General features: G+C 42.9%; 1 protein-coding gene across 3 annotated transcripts in view; it reads right to left on the bottom strand.

Moving 5' to 3' along the window:
- LOC110493701 (protein kinase C alpha type) overlaps positions 1-20669 on the bottom strand; it is a 217197-nt gene that overhangs the window by 124943 nt on the left and 71585 nt on the right. For all 3 annotated transcript variants that reach the window (XM_036949695.1, XM_036949696.1, XM_036949697.1), the window contains exon 3: positions 9769-9851. In XM_036949695.1, coding sequence (XP_036805590.1) covers positions 9769-9851 — 83 coding nt within the window. The remainder of the gene's footprint in view (positions 1-9768; positions 9852-20669) is intronic.

Genomic DNA, 20669 nt, shown 5'->3' with positions numbered 1-20669 from the left:
ATGCAACTAAAGGACTCTACGACCATGAGAAACAAGATTCTCTGGTCTGATGAAACCAGATTGAACTCTTTGGCCTGAATGCCAAGTGTCACGTCTGGAGGAAACCTGGCACCATCCCTACAGTGAAACATGGTGGTGGCAGCATCATGCTGTGGGGATGCTTTTCAGCGGCAAGGACTGGGAGATTAGTCAGGATCGAGGGAAAGATGAACGGAGCAAAGTACAGAGAGATCCTTGATGAAAATCTGCCCCAGAGCACTCAGGACCTCAGACTGGGGCGAAGGTTCACCTTACAACAGGACAACGACTCTGAGCACACAGCCAAGACAATTCAGGAGTGGCTTTGGGACAAGACTCTGAATGTCCTTGAGCGGACCAGCCAGAGCCCAGACTTGAACCCGATCGAACATCTCTGGAGAGACCTGAAAATAGCTGTGCAGTAATGCTCCCCATCCAACCTGACAGAGCACGAGAGGATCGTACTATACTGAAACATGTGCTGCCAGACTCATCGACAGGCATTACGTGAAGTGGCCCTTTCACCAGCAAAGCAAAAGCATTCTAAATATTTAAGTAGACAACATGTTCACTAGGTCTGGTTGCGTTTCATTATTTTCAATGAACCCTGTTTAGCCCTTGCAAATAGTTGGAGAGATTTGACCCCGTTATGGAAATTTGACATTTTGAGGCATACTTGAATGCAGGACCAAAGTGCATAATAAACATTTACAAGACTGAATAAACACGGTTGTTTTTACCCCTTGTCCTCTGGCTTAAAGGAGCCATGGGAACCCCACACACACCCTCTTCTCTTCACCATACACCTCATCTTATAATAATAATAAGCGAAAGGGTCCAACTGTCCAACTGAACGTATTCAACTGAAATGTGTCTTCCCGCATTTAACTCCGAGAGGTGCAGGGAGCTGTCTTAATCGACATCCACGTCTTCGGCACCCGGGAGCAGTGAGTTAACTGCCTTGCTCAGGGGCAGAACGACAGATTTTTACCTTGTCAGCTCGGCGATTCGATCCAGCAACCTTCCGGTTACTGGCCCAATGACCTAACCACTAATATACAGACTTACAGTCATGCCTGCATTTTTGTTTAATGTATGGCTGGTGCCGGGTATCGAACCTTCTATGCTGACATTGCAAACACCATGCTCTACCAACAAAATATAAATTTTTATTTTCTCTTCTCATTTTATTCTCTTATTCTATTCTTATCTGACTGGTCAGTCCTTGGAACCCACAGTTCTTCAGTCCTAGTCCTAGAGAACCACGGGGTGTGCAGGTTTTTGTGCTAGCCCGGTGATTAGGTGACGGAATGTGTTAGTGCTGGGCTGGAATAAAAAGCCTGCCCTGCTCAAATGCCCTTTGGGTCTCTAGGACCAGTGATTGAAGAACAACTTCTGGCAGGATGAGAGGCGCATTGTGCTCAATGCAAATGATACGCATATATACAGTACATCACAATATAGAAGATTCATTTCATACTTCTGCTACAGGCTTTGCACGATTCATTCTTGTTCCAATAAAACTGTTAGAGTAGGAATGAGGAGTGTTTTTATGACTTCATATTTCACTCTCACGAAGTAAAGGAAAATGCATGACTAAACAGCCACGATTGTTTCCATATACAATATATAAAAGCCTATGGAAATGTTTACATTTGACATCTTAGTCATTTATCAGATGCTCTTATCCAGAGCAATTTACAGTAAGTAGTGAATACATTTTCTGTACAGATTGTGAGTGACAAGACTATTGAAGCAAGTGACTCAAGTAAGAGACTCAAAGTACTTCTCCATAATCTTGGACTGTACACCTGACATTAGTCACCAGGAGCAAATGGCCATTATTCTGAGAAGCGTGGCTTTAAAGGGAAAGCCAGAGATCAAGGAGCACTTCCACGGCTTTGTGAATGTTGAGGTTACAACAGGCTTGAATCTGTCCACTGTCATCTTAGATAAGCTGAACGAGCTGAAGATTCCATTTGAAGATTGCAGAGGGCAAACTTATGACAATGGGGCCAACATGAAGGGCAAGCACCAAGGAATACAAGCCAGACTGCTCAGTAAAAATCTCAGAGCCGTGTTCGTCCCTTGTGGAGCACATACTCTAGAACTTGTCATTGCAGATGCTGCTAAATCGTCAAATGATGCAGCTGGGTTTTTTGGGCATGTGCCAAAGCTCTTCACCTTCTTTTCAGCTGGCACACAAAAATGGAGCGTTTTGAAGAAACACGTAAAAATAACTGAATTCATTTAGTGATACGAGATGGGAGAGTAGACTCCAAAGTGTTCATGCAATCAGGTACCAGGCTTCTGAGGTTCGGGAGGCATTACTGGAAGCCAGACAGACGATCAACGATCCTGTGCTCAAAGTGAAGGCACAAGCACTCGCAGATATAGTTGAGTCCTACCACTTCTTGATTTGATGTGTCGTATGGTGTGAGATACTGACAATGACAAACAAGGTGAACAAGCTCCTCCAATCCGCCTCAATGCAGTTGTATATCACAGTGAATTTATTCTCAAATGAAAAGGGCTCCCTCAGTACCACACATACCGGGAAACTGGATTCTCGGAGGCCCAGACAACAGCCAAAAGCATGTGTGAATAAATGAATGTGGAGGCTGTTCTGAAAGAGAAGGGACTGAGAATCAGCAAGAGGTTTTGCAGCTGATGAACCAGTGACTGATGCACCGAAGAACCTTGAAGTCAACAACTTCAACATTGTGGTCGACTGTTGTAACATCCACGGATGAGATATTTGAAACACTCAACCAAGTGAAAACCAAATATGGAGTGCTGCTGACCTTCAGCACTGCCTCTCAGATGTCCAGTGAATCTTTAAAGGCTCACTGCATGGAAGTTGAAAACACTAACCTTCAGAGACGACAGTGACCTCAGTGGAATGGATCTGGCACACGAGATTCAGAATGGACCTGATCTGCCATCAGATAAGATGACTGACTGCCTTTTGAGCTGCTTTCCTTTCTCTGTGAGAACAACCTGGAGGAACTCTATCCTAACCTTTGGACGGCCCTAGGAATTGCAGTCACCCTCCCAGTAGCATCATAACAGAGAAGCTTTTCAAAAATGAAAGCTCATCAAAAGCTAGCCGAGGTCTTCCGTGTCACAGGAACGTTTGAGTGGCCTGGCCATCATGAGCATAAATCACGACGAGGGGAAATGCATGTCCTACGACGACGTCATTGATGACTTTGCCTTGAGAAAGTGCAGAGGAGGAATGTCTGAATTAAAATCTTACCATCAAAACATTCAAATGTTTACACACTTAGGAACTTAAGATTGTACAGCAGAAGTGCATTTGTGTAAATGACTGCATAACTAACTATGTGACATACTTTCTCAATTTCTTCTAGACAGTCCAGATAGACTGGTGCTGATGCTGAAAATGCCCAGGCTGTAGAAGGAACCAAAGTTAATCACACAGCTGTATAGGTTTTATTTGACTATTTGGAGAGACACAGCTGCTGCCATAGCCGAAAGGATTATGTTTACATTGTATAGACAAAGCTAATTATTTAATATTGTGAGGACTGGACTAATTGCCAGGCAGCAGATCCAAAGCTCAGTGCTATATTTTATCATTTTATATTTTCTACAATTTATTATTTTTGTTCATGTTAATATTCACTTATCTTAAGATACTACAGACAATATTGTTTGTTTATACCTCAGTCTGTTTTATACAAGTCTACTTGTTCTTAGACTGACAGATGGAGCAAACTGTTTTAAAGGAGGGAGGACTGGAGTGTGAGAACTGGGGTGTCAGGCGTGACAATGGCAAATGGTTTACATGGCTCAGGCAGGAGGGCCCCTTAGCAGAATTCTGCTTAGGGCCCCAGGGAGGTCGGGACCGGCTCCGAGTGAGAAAATAAGCATTAGCTCAATAACATTACTTGTGAATACTTTCAAAACAATCTATTAACAACATTGTACATACAGGAATTGATAACTAGATCACTCCATATATACATGTATATAACAACCATGATGACTGATATGAGGTTATATTCCCACCACATCAGTAGATGGTAGTAATGAGTAATATCTCATGTTCATTCAATGTCTCGCTTTCATTTAGTGCCGTTTGATCAAGTAGCCTGCATATGACAGTGGATCATAATAATTAGCTCTGTGTGGTATGAGGAACCTCATTAGCCATACAGACTCAATGATCTGACACCGTTCATTTGTGTGGGAGGGACAAAAGAGGCATTCAGCCTCGCATCCTGTGCATTGAGGCATTGGTGGTGTCCAAAAGGGCAACCTATTTCCTAAATAGTGCACTACTTTTGAACAGAGCCCCTGGTCAAAAGCAGTGCACTATACAGGGAATAGGGTGCCATTTGGGAAGCAGATATTATTAAAAAATGATTCAAACAAGAGGCTCATTAAAGCAACCTCATTAACAACATGTATTAAGCTTGTTGACCCCCCCCCACAATCTTCATCAGCCACACTGAATTAATGGGGCTGCTGTAGTCTAGTTAGCCTGGGTCTCGTTCGTGAATGTAATTCTATGTGACGGTTATCAGAAGCTCCAGTGGAGCAGCGCAGGCGCCAATGACTGTGCTGAGAGAGAGAAATAAATAAATGAGAGAAAGAGAGAAGAGGGGGAGACAGAGTGTGTGTGTGTGTGTGTGTGTGTGTGTGTGTGTGTGTGTGTGTGTGAGAGAGAGAGAGATGAGAGCGCGGAGAAAGAGAAAGAGGAAAGAGAAAGAGGAAGAGAGGAGAAAGAAAGAGCGCGGGAAAGAGAAAGTGAGGAAAGAGAGGTCATGGGTTTTCATTTGGCTAAAGGAGCAGGGACATCAGCACCCTCCACTCCGCTGTACATGTCAACACTAAAAGAACGAGAGAGTGTGTGCTAAGCACAAAAATGTTGTTTCGAATTTCCAGCGCTCGGTGTGTGAGCCACAATCTCTTTGGAACGTCTGACACAGAGTGGAGGCTGCTGAGGGGAGGATGGAATGGCATCAAACACATGGAAACCATGTGTTTGTTGTATTTGATACCATTCCATCTAATTCCGCTCCAGCCATTACCACAAGCCCGTCTTTCCCAATTAAGATGCCACCAACCTCCTGTGGTCTGGCATGCAAGCGCAGGGGCATGTGCTACTGAGAGCGCACGCTGGTATTCGACTCCGTTGGGTGCGAGGGGTGAAAAGGAGGAGAGGGGGGTTGGAGTATGCCAGAGACGGGCATGATTACATCATAGAGACATGGGCGGCTAGCAGGCGACATCTACCGTCAGGCATTTACCGTTCATATACTGGGGAGGTAGGAAGGATGGGTCCTTCATGACTCAGCCACTGGCTCTCTCAGGCAGCATCCCCAATGACAACCTATTCCCTATATAGTGCCCTGTTTTGAGACCAAGACTCGATGGCTGCGTTCACACAGGCATCCCAATTAAGATTTTCTTCCCCCCACTAATTGCTCATTCGACCAATCAAATCAAATATGTTCACATCTGATCGGTCAAAATACCAATTAGTGAGAAAAAAAAGATCAGAATTGGTCTGCCTGAGTAAACAAAGCCTATGTATTACCCCGAGTAGTACACTTTGTACGGAATAGGGTGTCATTAGGAATGCAGCCATCTGTGTTTCATCTCCATGGCCCTGTAGGGGGACCAGGAAGTCCATGCATTATTAATAGTGATGGGGAAAAAAATTGATAGTTACATATCGGGATATTATTTCTGACGATATAGTGTATCGCTTTATTTTTGTGTTGGTTGCCTGTACCTGAACCAAAACTCCAGTATATTTCCTTCATACTTTGTTATCAATTAGGGACCGAATTGTATTTCCATGACTGATCAAATCTATTTTATTCATGGCTCTCTCTCGTCTCTCTGCAGCAGACATATGGTGAGTAATATGTTTGGAACATCGAATAAAATCACAGTCTTGAATCGCAATACATATCATATCGCCAAATAAGTATGGTGATATCATATTGTTAGGTTCCTGGCAATTCCCAGCCCTAATTATTAACCAAACTTGTTCTGCAAAACACTACACATACTTGCCAAGCCTCTGTTGGAAACAAAGAACAGAGTGGTCAAATGAAACCATTTTGAAGCAGCTAACTGCACTAATCTAGCTAATTAACCCTCAATGTGCCTCCGGGAAAACATAGCCCTCATGCTCAAGTGGAAAGGGTGGTATTTGGAGATTGGTTGATGCGAGCGCAACAGTTTTTCATTAGTCCTTTACAGTACACTTTGCCATATTCTTCAGTAGGTTTGCTTTTCCATATTGCTGAAGTGCTCTTAAGTTAGACATAGTCAGTGTTAGGGTCCCAAATGGAACCCTATTCCTTATTTAGTGCACTACTTCTGACCAGAGCCCTATGGAAAGTAGTGCACAATATAGGCAATAGGGTCCCATTTGGGAGAGAACCATGGTTTATGCTCCTAGTATTCACCCTTTATTTTGGATTCTGCCCACCTAGCAATTAGGTTGCTAGGGAAAACTGCACATAGCGCTAACATGTGCAGCGAATCTATCCTTGCTGAGTAATTCACATTGTACAACCTCTCTGCGTAACAAATGGCACCCTATTCCCTATATAGTGCACTAAAGGGGCCCTGTTCAAAAGTAGTGCACTATATAGGCAATGGGGTGCCATTTGGGAAGCGTATCCCATGTGGAATGGGCTAAATGATTAAGATGTGGGCATTTCGAAAGGCTAACGTTGGCTCGCGGCGGTCATTAAGGCTACATTAGCAGACTCAAAAAAACAACGCACACTTTTTGTTTGAATGCATCCTGGAAGCCCATGAACCAGAGACACTTTTCAGTAGGAACAGTGCTTTTCTTACATTATGTAACTCAACCATCTGTTACTGTAATGCTGAGAAATGTGGCCACAGATGACTGATTTGCTAATAACATATCTGATAGGATGCCCTAGATCTGAAGTCACTATGGGGGTCACTATGGGGGTTGGTAAGCTGGTCCTAGATCTGTGACTAATGACAACTACTGCCCTAATAAGTCCATAAAGTTGGATTACTATAATTGGCATGAACATATATCTGGAATGCTGACAAAATGGGGAGTTACCTGCTGCCCTTTTCATAACCCCTCTAAGCCCCACTAGCAAAGACAATCCCTTAGCACAGGACTGTCAAACTCATTCCATGGACGACCTGGTGCAGGGTCTCCCGAGCTCGGTCCTTGGGATCCAAAAGGGGTGCATGTTTTGTGGTTTTCACCCTAGCACTCCACAGCTGATTCAAATAATCAACTGATCATCAAGCTTTGATCATCTGAATCAGCTGTGTTACGCCATGCCCAAACCGGACGCGCACCAACGTGCGCAAAATAATTTTGTCCGAACGCGATCATGACACGCAGGTTGAAATATCAAAACAAACTCTGTACCAATTATATTAATTTGGGGACAGGTCGAAAAGCATGAAACATTTATGCCAATTTAGATAGCTAGCTTGCTGTTGCTAGCTAATTTGTTCTGGGATATAGACATTGGGTTGTTATTTTACCTGAAATGCACAAGGTCCTCTACTCCAACAATTAATCCACACATAAAACGGTCAACCCGAATCGTTTCTAGTCATCGCTCCTCCTTCCAGGCCTCTTTTTCTTCTTTGGACTTTATATGGCGATTGGCAACTAACTTTCATAAAAAGGTGCATTACCACAACCAACCTCGGTTCATCTTTCAATCACCCACGTGGGCATATGTTCCTAAAAATCAATGAGGAGATGGCATGTGGGTATATGCTTCTAAAAACCAATGAGGAGATGGCATGTGGGTATATTCTTCTAAAAACCAATGAGGAGATGGCATGTGGGTATATGCTTCTAAAAACCAATGAGGAGATGGCATGTGGATATATTCTTCTAAAAACCAATGAGGAGATGGCATGTGGGTATATGCTTCTAAAAAACCAATGAGGAGATGGCATGTGGATATATGCTTCTAAAAACCAATGAGGAGATGGCATGTGGGTATATGCTTCTAAAAACCAATGAGGAGATGGCATGTGGATATATGCTTCTAAAAACCAATGAGGAGATGGTATGTGGATATATGCTTCTAAAAACTAATGAGTAGATGGGAGATGCGGGACGTGCAGCACGTTCTGTGTCACAAATAGAATCAACTTCTATTTTAGCGCCTGGCAACGCAGACACTCGTTGGCGCGCGCGAGTAGCTTGGGTGCAATGATTGAATAACGTGCATGTGTACATTTATTTAGCAATGCTCGCGCACGCCACGCGACCGGTGTGGTCAGCAATCAAGTACAAGGGAGGAGCGAAAACCCACAGACACACAGCCCTCGGTGTAATGACTTTGACACATGTGCACGTACTACTTTCTTTAGAGCTTGGGTGTCAGCCGCGGGGCGTTCTACTGAAGGCAGCGGACGGCTGAGGAGCTTGAATGACACATCTCCAGTTACGGGGCCACCCGGAGAACGCCATGAGACTGAGAAAGAAGTTGAGTCACAAATGGCATCACATTGCGTATATCGTGCAGTATTTTGGACCAGGGCTCTGGTCAAAACTAGTGCACTCTATAGGGAATAGGATGTGTTTTGGGATGCAACCAGTCAGAGTTGTGCTGCTAGGCCAGGCTAGTGTACCTTCACACCTAACGTGCTAGGAGGCCACACTCCCACAGAGGAAAGTACTAGGAGTCACTCTTCATCCACTGCTTTGGCATCTAAGTGGTGATCCAAGTAAGATTTATTCAGGAGAGATTTATGCACTAAATAATTCAACACAGATGCTGAAGGTTAATGTAATATATTTTCATGTGATGTCAAGAGTACCAAGTATGACACTGGTGTGGGTTGTCATTTAGTTAGACTACTGGGGCCAGTCAAAAGTCTTAAATCATGGGGGATCTCCCCATGTCCCGGCTCTTAACAGGGAGTAAACGAGTGTACACTTCGGAGTGGACCTGGAAATGTCCTCGAGTGATATAATGACTGGGACAAAGTGACCCCTCAGAAAATAAAATGAGGTATATTGAGGTGAAACGAGGTAAGCTGGCCATCAGCTGGTATGATTCATCCAGAGAGCCCTGCTCATTATCAGACTTCCTGCCAGAGTGAGAGATTAAAGCAGACGTGTCCAAAGTCACTGAACTTGAAGTGACCGGTTGCGTTCACTAGGCATCAAATTGAGAAGAGTCCAGGTGGTCATTTTGTTTTCCATTTCAGAACACACCGTTTTAAATGGAAAGTTATTGTCAGGTGTTTGAAAGTAGAGTACAGAGCCAACTTCTTTATGATACCAAACCAAAGAACAATTCCTACAACTTCAAGCCAAAAAAACTAGCCTGACTGACCTCCCAATACACAGAGCAAGGTGATGTATGATACTACAGCTCTGGGCCTCCACACACAATGATCTCCTGTCAGACAAGGAGCAGACTCATTCTTCTTCCTTAATGCTCAGCCCCGGTCAACGAGACAAGGACGTTCGGTCTGTCCTGCAAGGCTGTCACTTTGAGAGTAGCCATATACTTAGCCTGCGTCCCAAAAAAGGCACCCTATACCAACATATTTATACACTATATGGTAATAGGGTGTCGTTTGTGACGCAGACTTGGAAGAGATTTGCCTTGGCGGTGCCCCCTTTCGCTAGGGGTGCATTTTGGGAGGGGTACATTGACAGAAGCTTAGAGACCCTAAGAGTGGAGAGGCGGTGAGAACATGAGGGGTAGAGGGTGGGGTACGGCTACTTACGTCTGTGTCGGGACCCTTATCCGCACCGGGGCAAGAGAACGTGACAAACTCATGGCACCTCTTGTGCACCACGAAACAGCAAACTGCAGAGAGAGAGGGAGAGATAGAGAGAGAGAAGAAGAGTGAGTCAACTTGATTTGTTTTACTGTATCATAGCTTTAGCAGATCTAAATTAGCCTGAAGTCTTGCAAGACATACAACAGACACCACTAAGAGCAGAGCGGGGGAAAAACAATGTCTGGCTAATCATCTCTCCAGATGGCTTGTACAGCCTATGGCAGCCAAAGTACTGTACTGTACCACTACCTCCTCACTGTCTCGCAGGCCTTACGGGCGCACACAAACACACACAATGGCACGGCACAGAGCTCCGCATTCTCACAGCCTCATTGAGTACACCCAGTGTTTGGCTACACTAGCACCACATTGGAAACCGAGCTGAGCTCAGACACTGGGAGATAATGGTGGTGGTGGAGCTGAGTGTATTGGCTGCTTGAATAATAGATAGTCTCTGATGGCTCTGTCTTTTAGCTTGGCTACAGATTGCTGTGCCTATAGATCGCTCAGAATTGTAGCTATACCTTTTGTCTCCATCTAGCTCTTTCTCTCGCTCCGAACTATAGTATACTGAACAAAAATATAAACGCAACATGTACAGTGTTGGTCCCATATTTCATGGGAAAATTAAGAATAAATGTTGTTGGCTCTATACTAAATGTTGTTCGCTCTATGCTAAATGTTGTTCGCTCTATACTAAATGCTGCCACTGTAGATCAATAGCATTTATGCACCGCAGTTAACAGCTACAACTAGTAATTGTTACCCCTTTGACCTTTTCCTGACCCAATCATGACCCAATTACTCAATAGCAACGTGTAGGTTACGTTATAGTAGCAAATGGTGAGAGGGTGGGTAACAACGTACTAAAGAGGTTTTCACACCATTATCACAATTTCTGTAGTAGCAATTTTCACAAACTTCTAAGTAGAATGGTGCAACATGCCCACTCAAAGCTAGGCTTCTTTTAGCTTTCAAACCAACATATAGGCCTACTGATCAACAGAACGAGCCTAGCGGAGTATCGGCCGGGCCTACATTTATTCAGGGAGTCTGATCTGGCTGAAACAAAGTACGCATCAAGGCCAATGTCTCATGTTAACATTAATGGTGGCCAAATCAATATCAACAACCATGTCCCATCTCACCACCTCCCATCCCTGAGATACTGGCTTGTCAATACCCCCGCGAGACCACAACCCATAACTTATATGACCACAGCCACCCACATGAAAGCAGTCACGCCGTAGATCCAAATGATCAATAACTGCCATAAATCTGCAGTATAGCCGGCAAATGGTCTGAAGTATCCAGATCATTACGAACTGCCACATGACGCCACAGAGTGCTATCTGCGAGTAAACAGTGAGTATGGTCGCAACAAACCAACACGCAATAAAAATGACCGCTCAAATTCTCTCTCTTACTCACAATTATTTGGTTTCTGAATCACGTCACGTAATGATATACAGGAGGTAGACAATTTTCATTTGCGTGGCACAACTTGCTGTGAGGCCAAGAAGGAAGACACTGTCAGGCCCCAGCAGTCAGAGAGATATACAGTGGTCTGTAATCTCTAATAAATGCAGAGGAAGATGTGAACTATGGTCTCTGAGGGATTAAAAACGTCCATAATAATGAGACACAGACTAAAGTCTCGCAGCAGTTCAGTGGATGTCTATTCTATTTCGGTGCTCCCAAACTGCTCTGAGAAGTGTGTGGAACCTGCTGCTCCAGAAGAAATTGGGTCATTCTGAACAATAGGGAACATTGCTGTTCAGCTAAGACGGCAAAAAAGCACATGACCCAACCTATAACCTGCCCTGAAGTGATCGTTTCTTTATGAGACTTTCCTCGCTAGTGGTTGAAAGAGAAAGGTCAAAGGGCAGAAGGCTGAAGAGGTTACGGCTGCATCTCCATGGATACAGGCCCTGGTGGCCTTATTAGAGGGGCTATCTGCCGGTGAAACTAGATCCACTGTTCTCCTACAGGCCGAAAGGAGCACTTACTGTAGGGCCTCACCACTCATCCATCACCACCGCCATTTTAGAGCAACAGTCTCATTAAGGGCCTAAAGAACAGACAAGCCTTAATGCAACTGCACTGTTGCCATAGGTTAATGCAATACATTTTGTAGACTTGTAAATACAGGGGGACTGTATTGAGTGATGATTAAAAGCTAATAGCAGGACCTTATTAAATCAGGGTTTCACGGTTCTATGAGATGGTATGAGCTGAGCATGCAATAGCTGTACTTGAATCAGTGAAACTGTCAATGGCTGTGAATCACTATACAGTTCCTGGATCAGGAGCAATGTGGACAAAGTGGTGGATTTGCACAACTGCACTTGGATCAGAACAAGAAGTACAGCTAAAGGGATAGTTCACCCAAATTACGAAATAGCACATTGGGTTCCTTACCCTGTAAGCAGTTTCTGGACAAGGTATGACAGCAAGCCATGCTTTGGGTTTATTTCCCTGGCACGGTTTCCAAATGCTAACGTTCTAGCATTTGTGGCACAAATCCCATCCAAGTCCTGGCAGCGTTATTAGCATGTTTTGTACAACATATCCAAACTCAACCGAAAGTATCTCAAATTGGTTGTGAAGCTCAACAAAGTCACTTATAGATGATTTGAACATGATACGTGAAAAACGCTTACATCTGAACTGTAACTTGAATGGGAGTCATGGTACCAATATTATAATTTTGAGCATTTGGAAACAGTGCCAGGGAAACTTAAGGGGCGGACCCTTAAGAAGTTCTGTTCAATTTTCGCCTAAAATGACATACCCAAATCTAACTGCCTGTAACTCTGGCCCTGAAGCAGGGATATGCATATTCCTGGTACCATTTGAATTGAAACACTGAAGTTTGTGTAAATGTGAAAGGAATGTAGGAGAATATAACACAATAGATCTGATAAAGATAATACAAAGAAAAAAACCAACCGTTCTTTTGTATTTTTTTTGTACCATCATCTTTGACATGCAAGAGAAAGGCCATAATGTATTATTCCAGTCCAGGTGCAATTTAGATTTTGACCACTAGATGGCAGCAGTGTATGTGCAAAGTTTTAGACTGATCCAATGAACCATTGTATTTCTGTTCAAAATGTTGTATCAAGACTGTCCAAATGTGCCTAATTTGTTTATTAATAACATTATGTTAAAAACTGTGCACTCTACTCAAACAATAGCAAGGTATTCTTTCACTGTAATAGCTAGTGTAAATTGGAAAGTGCAGTTAGATTAACAGGAATTTATGCTTTCTGCCAATATCAGATATGTCTATGTCCTGGGAAATGTTCTTGTTACTGACAACCTCATGCTAATCATATTAGCCTACATTAACTCAACTGTCCTGTGGACGGGACACCGATCCCGAAGGAGGTTTTTAACCAAAGCATGGATTGTTGTCAAACATTGTCCATGGACTGCTTACGGGGTAAGGAAACCAACATGAACGATCCCTTTAACAACTGTAGACTGATCACTTAGGCTGTACCTAGATCAGAAATAACGGACTCAAAAAGATAGCGAGACTTTGTTGGACCTGGTGAGGTTTCATAAGGTTTTGCTTCCACGGGGAGAAGGAGATGAGCTGGTGAAAACGGCATTAGAAGAGCAGAGAGAGAAAATGTCATGTTGACTTTTAATGAAGGGTCTCGCTGTGATCTCATTATCATCAATTATGGAGGGGCCACAATGCAATGTGGATTTGACAATAAATACTTATTACATCTTCAAAAAACCCTCCAGCAGCAGAACAAGGGGTAATTATCTGAATGATAATGTCTCTCTTTCCATGCAATCAATCCTGACTCCTATCAAACCATGCCCATGCTAATGTTATGGCGAATGGTTGCAATTCAGAGACGTTCGTATGTCATTCCGTGCTGTAGAATGAAGATTGAGAAGGATTCGAGAATGGAAATGTGCTTGGGATCTGGAATAAGGGATCAAGATATGTAGACATCAGCGCATTGACTTGATTATGAAGTATGTGTCAGAATAATACGATTGCGGGAGGCGAGAGTTTTACAGTCGACCTTCGGCAAGCAAGGCATCCCATTGCCGGCTCTAACAGCAGGCTGTTCAACGTCACTCCGGCTCAGTCACTCCACTGTTTCTTTTAGCGCAAAGCATAAACAGGCACGCACTTACCGGCTTTTGCTAAAGAATTGTGGGATTGCTGTGAAACTCGTTAAAAGGATCATTAACGGTTTAGAACAGTATGAGGAACATGCAAACAAAAACATAGGTTTGTTGAAAACTGCCGGTACGAGGCAGCATGTTTTTTGTTTTGTCCATGTACTTTTAGTTAGAACATTTGGGTGAGTTTGACCATAACAAGTGTAATTGCAATAATTATATTGATTTACAATAATCACCCTTTAAGTTGCACAAATGTGCCGGTTCTAAATGGTGAGGTGAGCCTCCAAATACAAGTTTACTGAACTCTAGCTGAAGGCTTGATAGTCACTTCTGTGACGTGCTCTTGAGAGGCGGACATGAGAACGTGTTGAAGAGCAGAGCGCCCTGCCTCTAACCCGACTGTGTCAGGTCTTCCATGTCATGACAAAGAGACTGAGAAGTCAAGGACAGGGGAGCGGGACAGTCGGTCACCACACCAGGGAGAAAGGGAGTCTGGAGACGTGAACCTCCAATCGAGGTGGCAGTGAATCAACTTCGACCCAGACATGGATAGTCAGAGGGTGGGTGGAGGAGACAGGCGATAGGAGGGAAGTGACATTGGTAGAATGCTGCTTTCATCATAAACCAACCAGAGGGGCCATAAATAAGGAAACTACCATAACGCTGAAACACTAGGCACAATAATGCAGAGTACTCAGCTATAATGGACCAAATAATCGTTTTCAAATCATACAGTAATTCTAAGAGATTCAAATCGGTTTTATTTTATTTTGTGTGGTGCGTATTATGGCCTCAACTGTCTATTGTCTGTAATAATTTGCATTGCAACGCGGCGAAACCACGACCATTAAGACAATGACGACAATTATGATCACCATAGCAATGATAACGATGACGATACAAATGATAATGGTGATAATAATAATATGATGATGAAGGCTGTCAGCGGTCAGGTTAGAATAATATCATAAACTCACAGATCCAGAAGTGGAAAGGGTGGCAATATTTCCCCAAATCTACTCCTCTCGGATATAATATAAACCGTGGCCTGAGTGGATGACAGAAGGAGTAACCATCCATCATGTTAAGTGATAAAACTGGAGAAAGAAATGAATTCAGACATCATTGTGTCGTGTGATTGATTCCCCCTCAAGTTTGGCCAACTCCAATATTTCTGTTTTGATGGGAAATGGGGAGAAGAAGCGATGGGTTATAGATTTGGCTTTGGTCATCTCAGTGGTTGTAATAGTATAGATTAATAGTCAAAATAAGCTTCTTCACAAAGTGCATTTCTCAATAAATTATTTTGCTAGGATTGTCTGGGAGTGGTCTGAGTGGGGATAACTGAAAACTGTTATTGGCAGAGAGGTTTGGAACTTTCTTTCTTATTGGTCTATTAACTTATTTATCGCCTGGGGATATCACCAGGCAGGCCAAAACTCCATCCCATCAAAACAGGCTGAAATTTCAGCCAAACAGCTCTTACACTACATGGGCATTATCATAATTTTCACAATTACACAGTATTATTCCAACATTATAGTGTGGAAATACACAAAACACTCACATTTTTTGACTGCATGGGACCTTTAAAATCATTGTTTACAACCTTGATCGAGAATTATGTTGGATACAGCTATTTTCTGCATCAACACTCATAATGCAAATCACTCTATGTTCAGCTTCTTATTGAAAACCTATAATTTACTGTGGCTTGAAGTCATACTCAATGAAAATCATGAATTTCCAACATAATACATCAACATACTGACTGGGCCGCAGTAGGTATTTAATCAGCTATCTCCCAAACATAGATTTCTCAGAAGCTTGTTAGATGGGTAATTACAATAAAATAATAAAGCCCTCTATCGTCTTCATCTGTAAAAAAAAAAAAAAAAAAAAGAATTCTGGCGTTTGGGTCATAAAGCTGAAATAGTAGGTCTGTTAGAGCATAGCATATGACTTCAGTGACTTTTATAACCCAGAACTAATGCAGCTTCCTTTTACCTAGGCATCATATGCATCATATAACCCATACAATATGCATCATATAACCCATACAATATGCATCATATAACCCATACAATATGCATCACATAACCCATACAATAGGCATCATATATAACTCCATTGTCGTGATGTGTTAAGAGTGGGCTTGACTATACTATCGCTTATGTGATTGACTGATGTGAATGTGTGTACATTTGTCCTGTCACTCAGTGTTAAAGCCATGAATGGGGTTCAGACCTGTGATGTCAGGTTTATGATGTCATGTCATTACTCATTCAGAGACATAAGGGTTCTTGCACAGTGTTAACCAACTAGCTTACTGTATGATGTTCTGTTTGCAGCCACTGTGAAAGGATTTAGATTTGTCATGTCATTACTCATTCAGACGTACAGTAAGGGCTCCTAATTCCAGCTCAGTGTTAACCAACAAGCTCCCTATACTGTACGATGCTCTTCCTCTCCACCCACTGTACTGCAAAATCTGGTTAGTGTTCATTTTTGCAAACTGTTGCAAGATGTTTAGCACAGCAATCTCTTAATGGACTAGTTCAGATAGTACCTCCACGTTTCACTCAGTTTTCTTCTGTATCTTGCCTACTGAACACAGCCCTGCTGGAGGTTAGTAGGGTGGAAACTGTGATTCATCTCAGAGCAGCTTAGCTTAAAGTCACTGGAGTCTCAGCCGGGGCTAGCAGAGGTTTCATGAGGGAAGAGGAGGAAGAAGCTGCTCAATGTTTCCCCTAAATGTAATTCCCCTAAGAGGAGGCTAGTAATTCCTCAGTGCCGGGTGGTGAGTAGAGAAGAGAGGGAGGAAAGGAGTTTAATCTGATTCTAAGGGAGGCTTTAGGACGCTTGGATAGGTGTTTAGTCACACTTGGGTGATCTGGGCCGGGTGAGAGAGTCACTGCTTCCTTGTGCGCCAAGAAAGGCAAGTGGACATACTCACATCCACAGCTGTGTCATCGTAGGGTTAATTTATGTTCTGTAACTGGACCACACACACACACACAGTTAACCCTTTACACTCGTGTGAATTGGCCTATATGGATAGGGCTAAATTGAAATATTTCTAACAGAAGTAATATGAAAAGTAGGGATGCACGATATAAATCGGTGAACATATCGGAATCGGCCTGATGTCTAGTTTAACGCCGATGCTAAAGCCACCGTCCATACCTATATAAACATTAGGTACAGGATGTAATGACTCCACGTAACATTTTGCGCTACACGTGCAGCACAGCATTCCTAACCTAGCCCACAATGTCTGCTGTGTGGATCGAGCAGTAAACAAGTCAAGCAGTCATTTGAAAGAGAAAGAGAATTTCAGCGAGACAACTCAGAGGCGAAATCCATTAAAGCCAAGATAATGGAATTCATTGCCCTTGACAATCAACTGTTCTCTGTCTTGGGTGATGATGGCTGGTCGTTCACCGGTACTCACTACGAATTGCGCTATTTTTCAGATTATGCGCTACCGGAATTACACAGTAATAGCGTCACTGCTATTAGCTTCACAACATACATACTATGGAACGCCGTTTGGATCTTTGCGTATCAAAAAAGATACCGTAGCACTGTCAAAGCAGTACAAAAAAAGTCTGCAAACAAGCAAACACCGGCCACGAACGATGTGTTTACAATACGTAATAAAGCATCATTTGTTCGACCGCAACTTCTATGGTAGCTAGCTTTAGCTTGGTACCTAGCTAGCACCAATACAACCAGCCTGAAAACAATGACCAGTAGAAACTGCAGTCATTTTTATTATTCTTAGAAATGATTTAGGAATCCTTGCAAGAGTAATTAAGAGCTAGGTTGCCACTTGTTGTTTGCCTATTGAAATTGAACTTCAGTTCATAGCAAGCTACTTAACCCTGTTGCCCAAAGATAACGTTATAGGCAGCCAGCTAGCATCTTCTGGCTAGTGAGGCTTGACCGGACCGGATTGTGCTGTGAAGCTAGCCACAATAAGGATTAGGCACAATAGTGGAATTTGCAGTTTGCCTTCAGAATATGTATGCCATTGACAGTGATGCAAATGAATACAAATAGTAGAATTATGCCATACTTTTCTTTTGAAGGCTAACCCGTAAAGTCCACTATTGGCGCTTATCCTTATTGTGGCTAGCTTCACATAGATGGGTCCGACCACCACTAATCAAATAAGAACTGTCTTATAAATTAGGGTTATTTTAGATGATGACACCTAGCTATATAGTTAGCTAGCTATCTATAGCTACTGAAACAGATGTTGTTGCTATGTGTTGCTATGATTTTGGGGAAGAACATTGTTTGCGTCCATGAGCTAGCTAGCTTTTTTTATGACCAGCGCTGTAGGTGCGCGAGACAACTTTACCAGCATCATTGCATACCTATCAATGAATCGTTGTGACACATGAAATACGAGTGATAGCGTAATCAATGGGTAATAACTACGTAAAAATTTGACGTGCAGTCACATTCAGGTCCTGATTGGTCAACAAGCTTACTTGACACGTCAATCAGGACCTGAATGTGACTGCACGTCAAATAATAATTTTACGCGTTCATAATTTTTTTACGTATCAGGACCTGAATATGACTGTCTTTTTTGACACACAATGACCCAAACGGCGTTCCATAGAAATCCTGGTTGAGAATGAAACGACTGAACAAATGAGCAACGAAACAGCACAGCAAGTGAAAGAAAAAGGTTATGATTATGTTTTACTGGTAATGGTGACATAAGTAAATGCCAACAAAATACCTTTTTGGTCAGTGTGGCGTGTGTGTGTGTAGCTTTTATTTAACTAGGCAAGTCAGTTAAGAACAAATTCTTATTTACAATGACATCCTGGACGACGCTGGGCCAATTGTGAGCCGCCCTATCGGACTCCCAATCACGGCCGGATGTGATACAGCCTGGATTCGAACCAGGAACTGTAGTGACGCCTCTTGCACTGAGATGCATTGCCTTAGACCTCTGCGTCCATGTGTGTGTGTTAACTATTTAACTGTACTAGAATGCTTAAAAGGCAGCAATTTTTTTTATATATATCGGTTATCGGTATCAGGTTTTTTTGTAAAAGAAAATGTTGGATATACATATTTCACCGCATTTGTTGTTAACTAAATTTGGAAATATTCTGGATACATTCAGCAACATAAGACTATTTCTGGAAAGTGTGGGGTAGGTGCAACAAATTAAGTGTGTACAGTTTCAAGCAATTTCAAAGTCATCATCAACTTTAAGGTACTTTTTTCAGCTCTCTGACAGTAGCTGTGCTGTTGAGGAACTGAAAGAACACAACTCTGCATCCTCGCCGTCACACAATTACTGTTGTTGTTTACGCAAATGTTCCATTATAAATCGCAATCTGGATCAGGTGAGCATGATTTGAGAGCTTGTTCTATTGCCAACATGACTAGCTAACCCATACAGCGCAGAGCCAGAGCTCTGACGTCATGCATAGCATGTTACTCCACAGTCATTGTGTTCCAATTTAGGCGCTTATTAGCCATTTTCAACCTGTATTCAAGTACGAATGTAAAGGACTACACACATGCATACTGTACACACACACACATAAACACCAACACTACAAGTGCTGCTGAAAGTCAAGTGGTCACAGTTATTTGAGTGTCTTTATAAGTTAACAGCATATACAGTGGGGAGAACAAGTATTTGATACACTGCCAATTTTGCAGGTTTTCCTACTTACAAAGCATGTAGAGGTCTGTAATTTTTATCATAGGTACACTTCAACTGTGAGAGACAGAATCTAAAACAAAAATCCAGAAAATCACATTGTATGATTTTTAAGTAATTCATTTGCAGGACATAAGTATTTGATACATCAGAAAAGCATAACTTACTATTTGGTACAGAAACATTTGTTTGCAATTACAGAGATCACACGTTTTCTGTAGTTCTTGACCAGGTTTGCACACACTGCAGCAGGGATGTTGGCCCACTCCTCCATACAGACCTTCTCCAGATACTTCAGGTTTCGGGGCTGTCGCTGGGCAATACGGACTTTCAGCTCCCTCCAAAGATTTTCTATTGGGTTCATGTCTGGAGACTGGCTAAGCCACTCTTCAATGCTCTTACTGAGGTAAGGAGGTTGTTGGCCAAGATCTCAAGATACATGGCCCCATCCATCCTCCCCTCAATACGGTGCAGTCGTCCTGTCCCCTTTGCAGAAAAGCATCCCCAAAGAATGATGTTTCCACCTCCATGCTTCACGGTTGGGATGGTGTTCTTGGGATTGTACTCATCCTTCCTCTTCCTCCAAACACGGCGAGTGGAGATTAGACCAAAAAACTATATTTTTGTCTCATCAGACCGCATGACCTTCACCCATTCCTCCTCTGGATCATCCAGATGGTCATTGGCAAACTTCAGACGGGCCTGGACATGCGCTGGCTTGAGCAGGGGGACCTTGCGTGCGCTGCAGGATTTTAATTCATGACAGCGTAGTGTGTTACTAATGGTTTTCTTTGAGACTGTGGTCCCAGCTCTCTTCAGGTCATTGACCAGGTCCTGCCGTGTAGTTCTGGGCTGATCCCTCACCTTCCTCATGATCATTGATGCCCCACGAGGTGAGATCTTGCATGGAGCCCCAGACCGAGGGCGATTGACCCTCATCTTGAACTTCTTCCATTTTCTAATAATTGCGCCAAGTTGTTGCCTT

This window comes from Oncorhynchus mykiss, chromosome 17 (assembly GCF_013265735.2).
Source record: "Oncorhynchus mykiss isolate Arlee chromosome 17, USDA_OmykA_1.1, whole genome shotgun sequence".
Lineage (NCBI taxonomy): Eukaryota > Metazoa > Chordata > Actinopteri > Salmoniformes > Salmonidae > Oncorhynchus > Oncorhynchus mykiss.
Note: the sequence above shows the minus strand (reverse complement) of the source record. Positions and strands in the feature narration are given on the sequence as shown.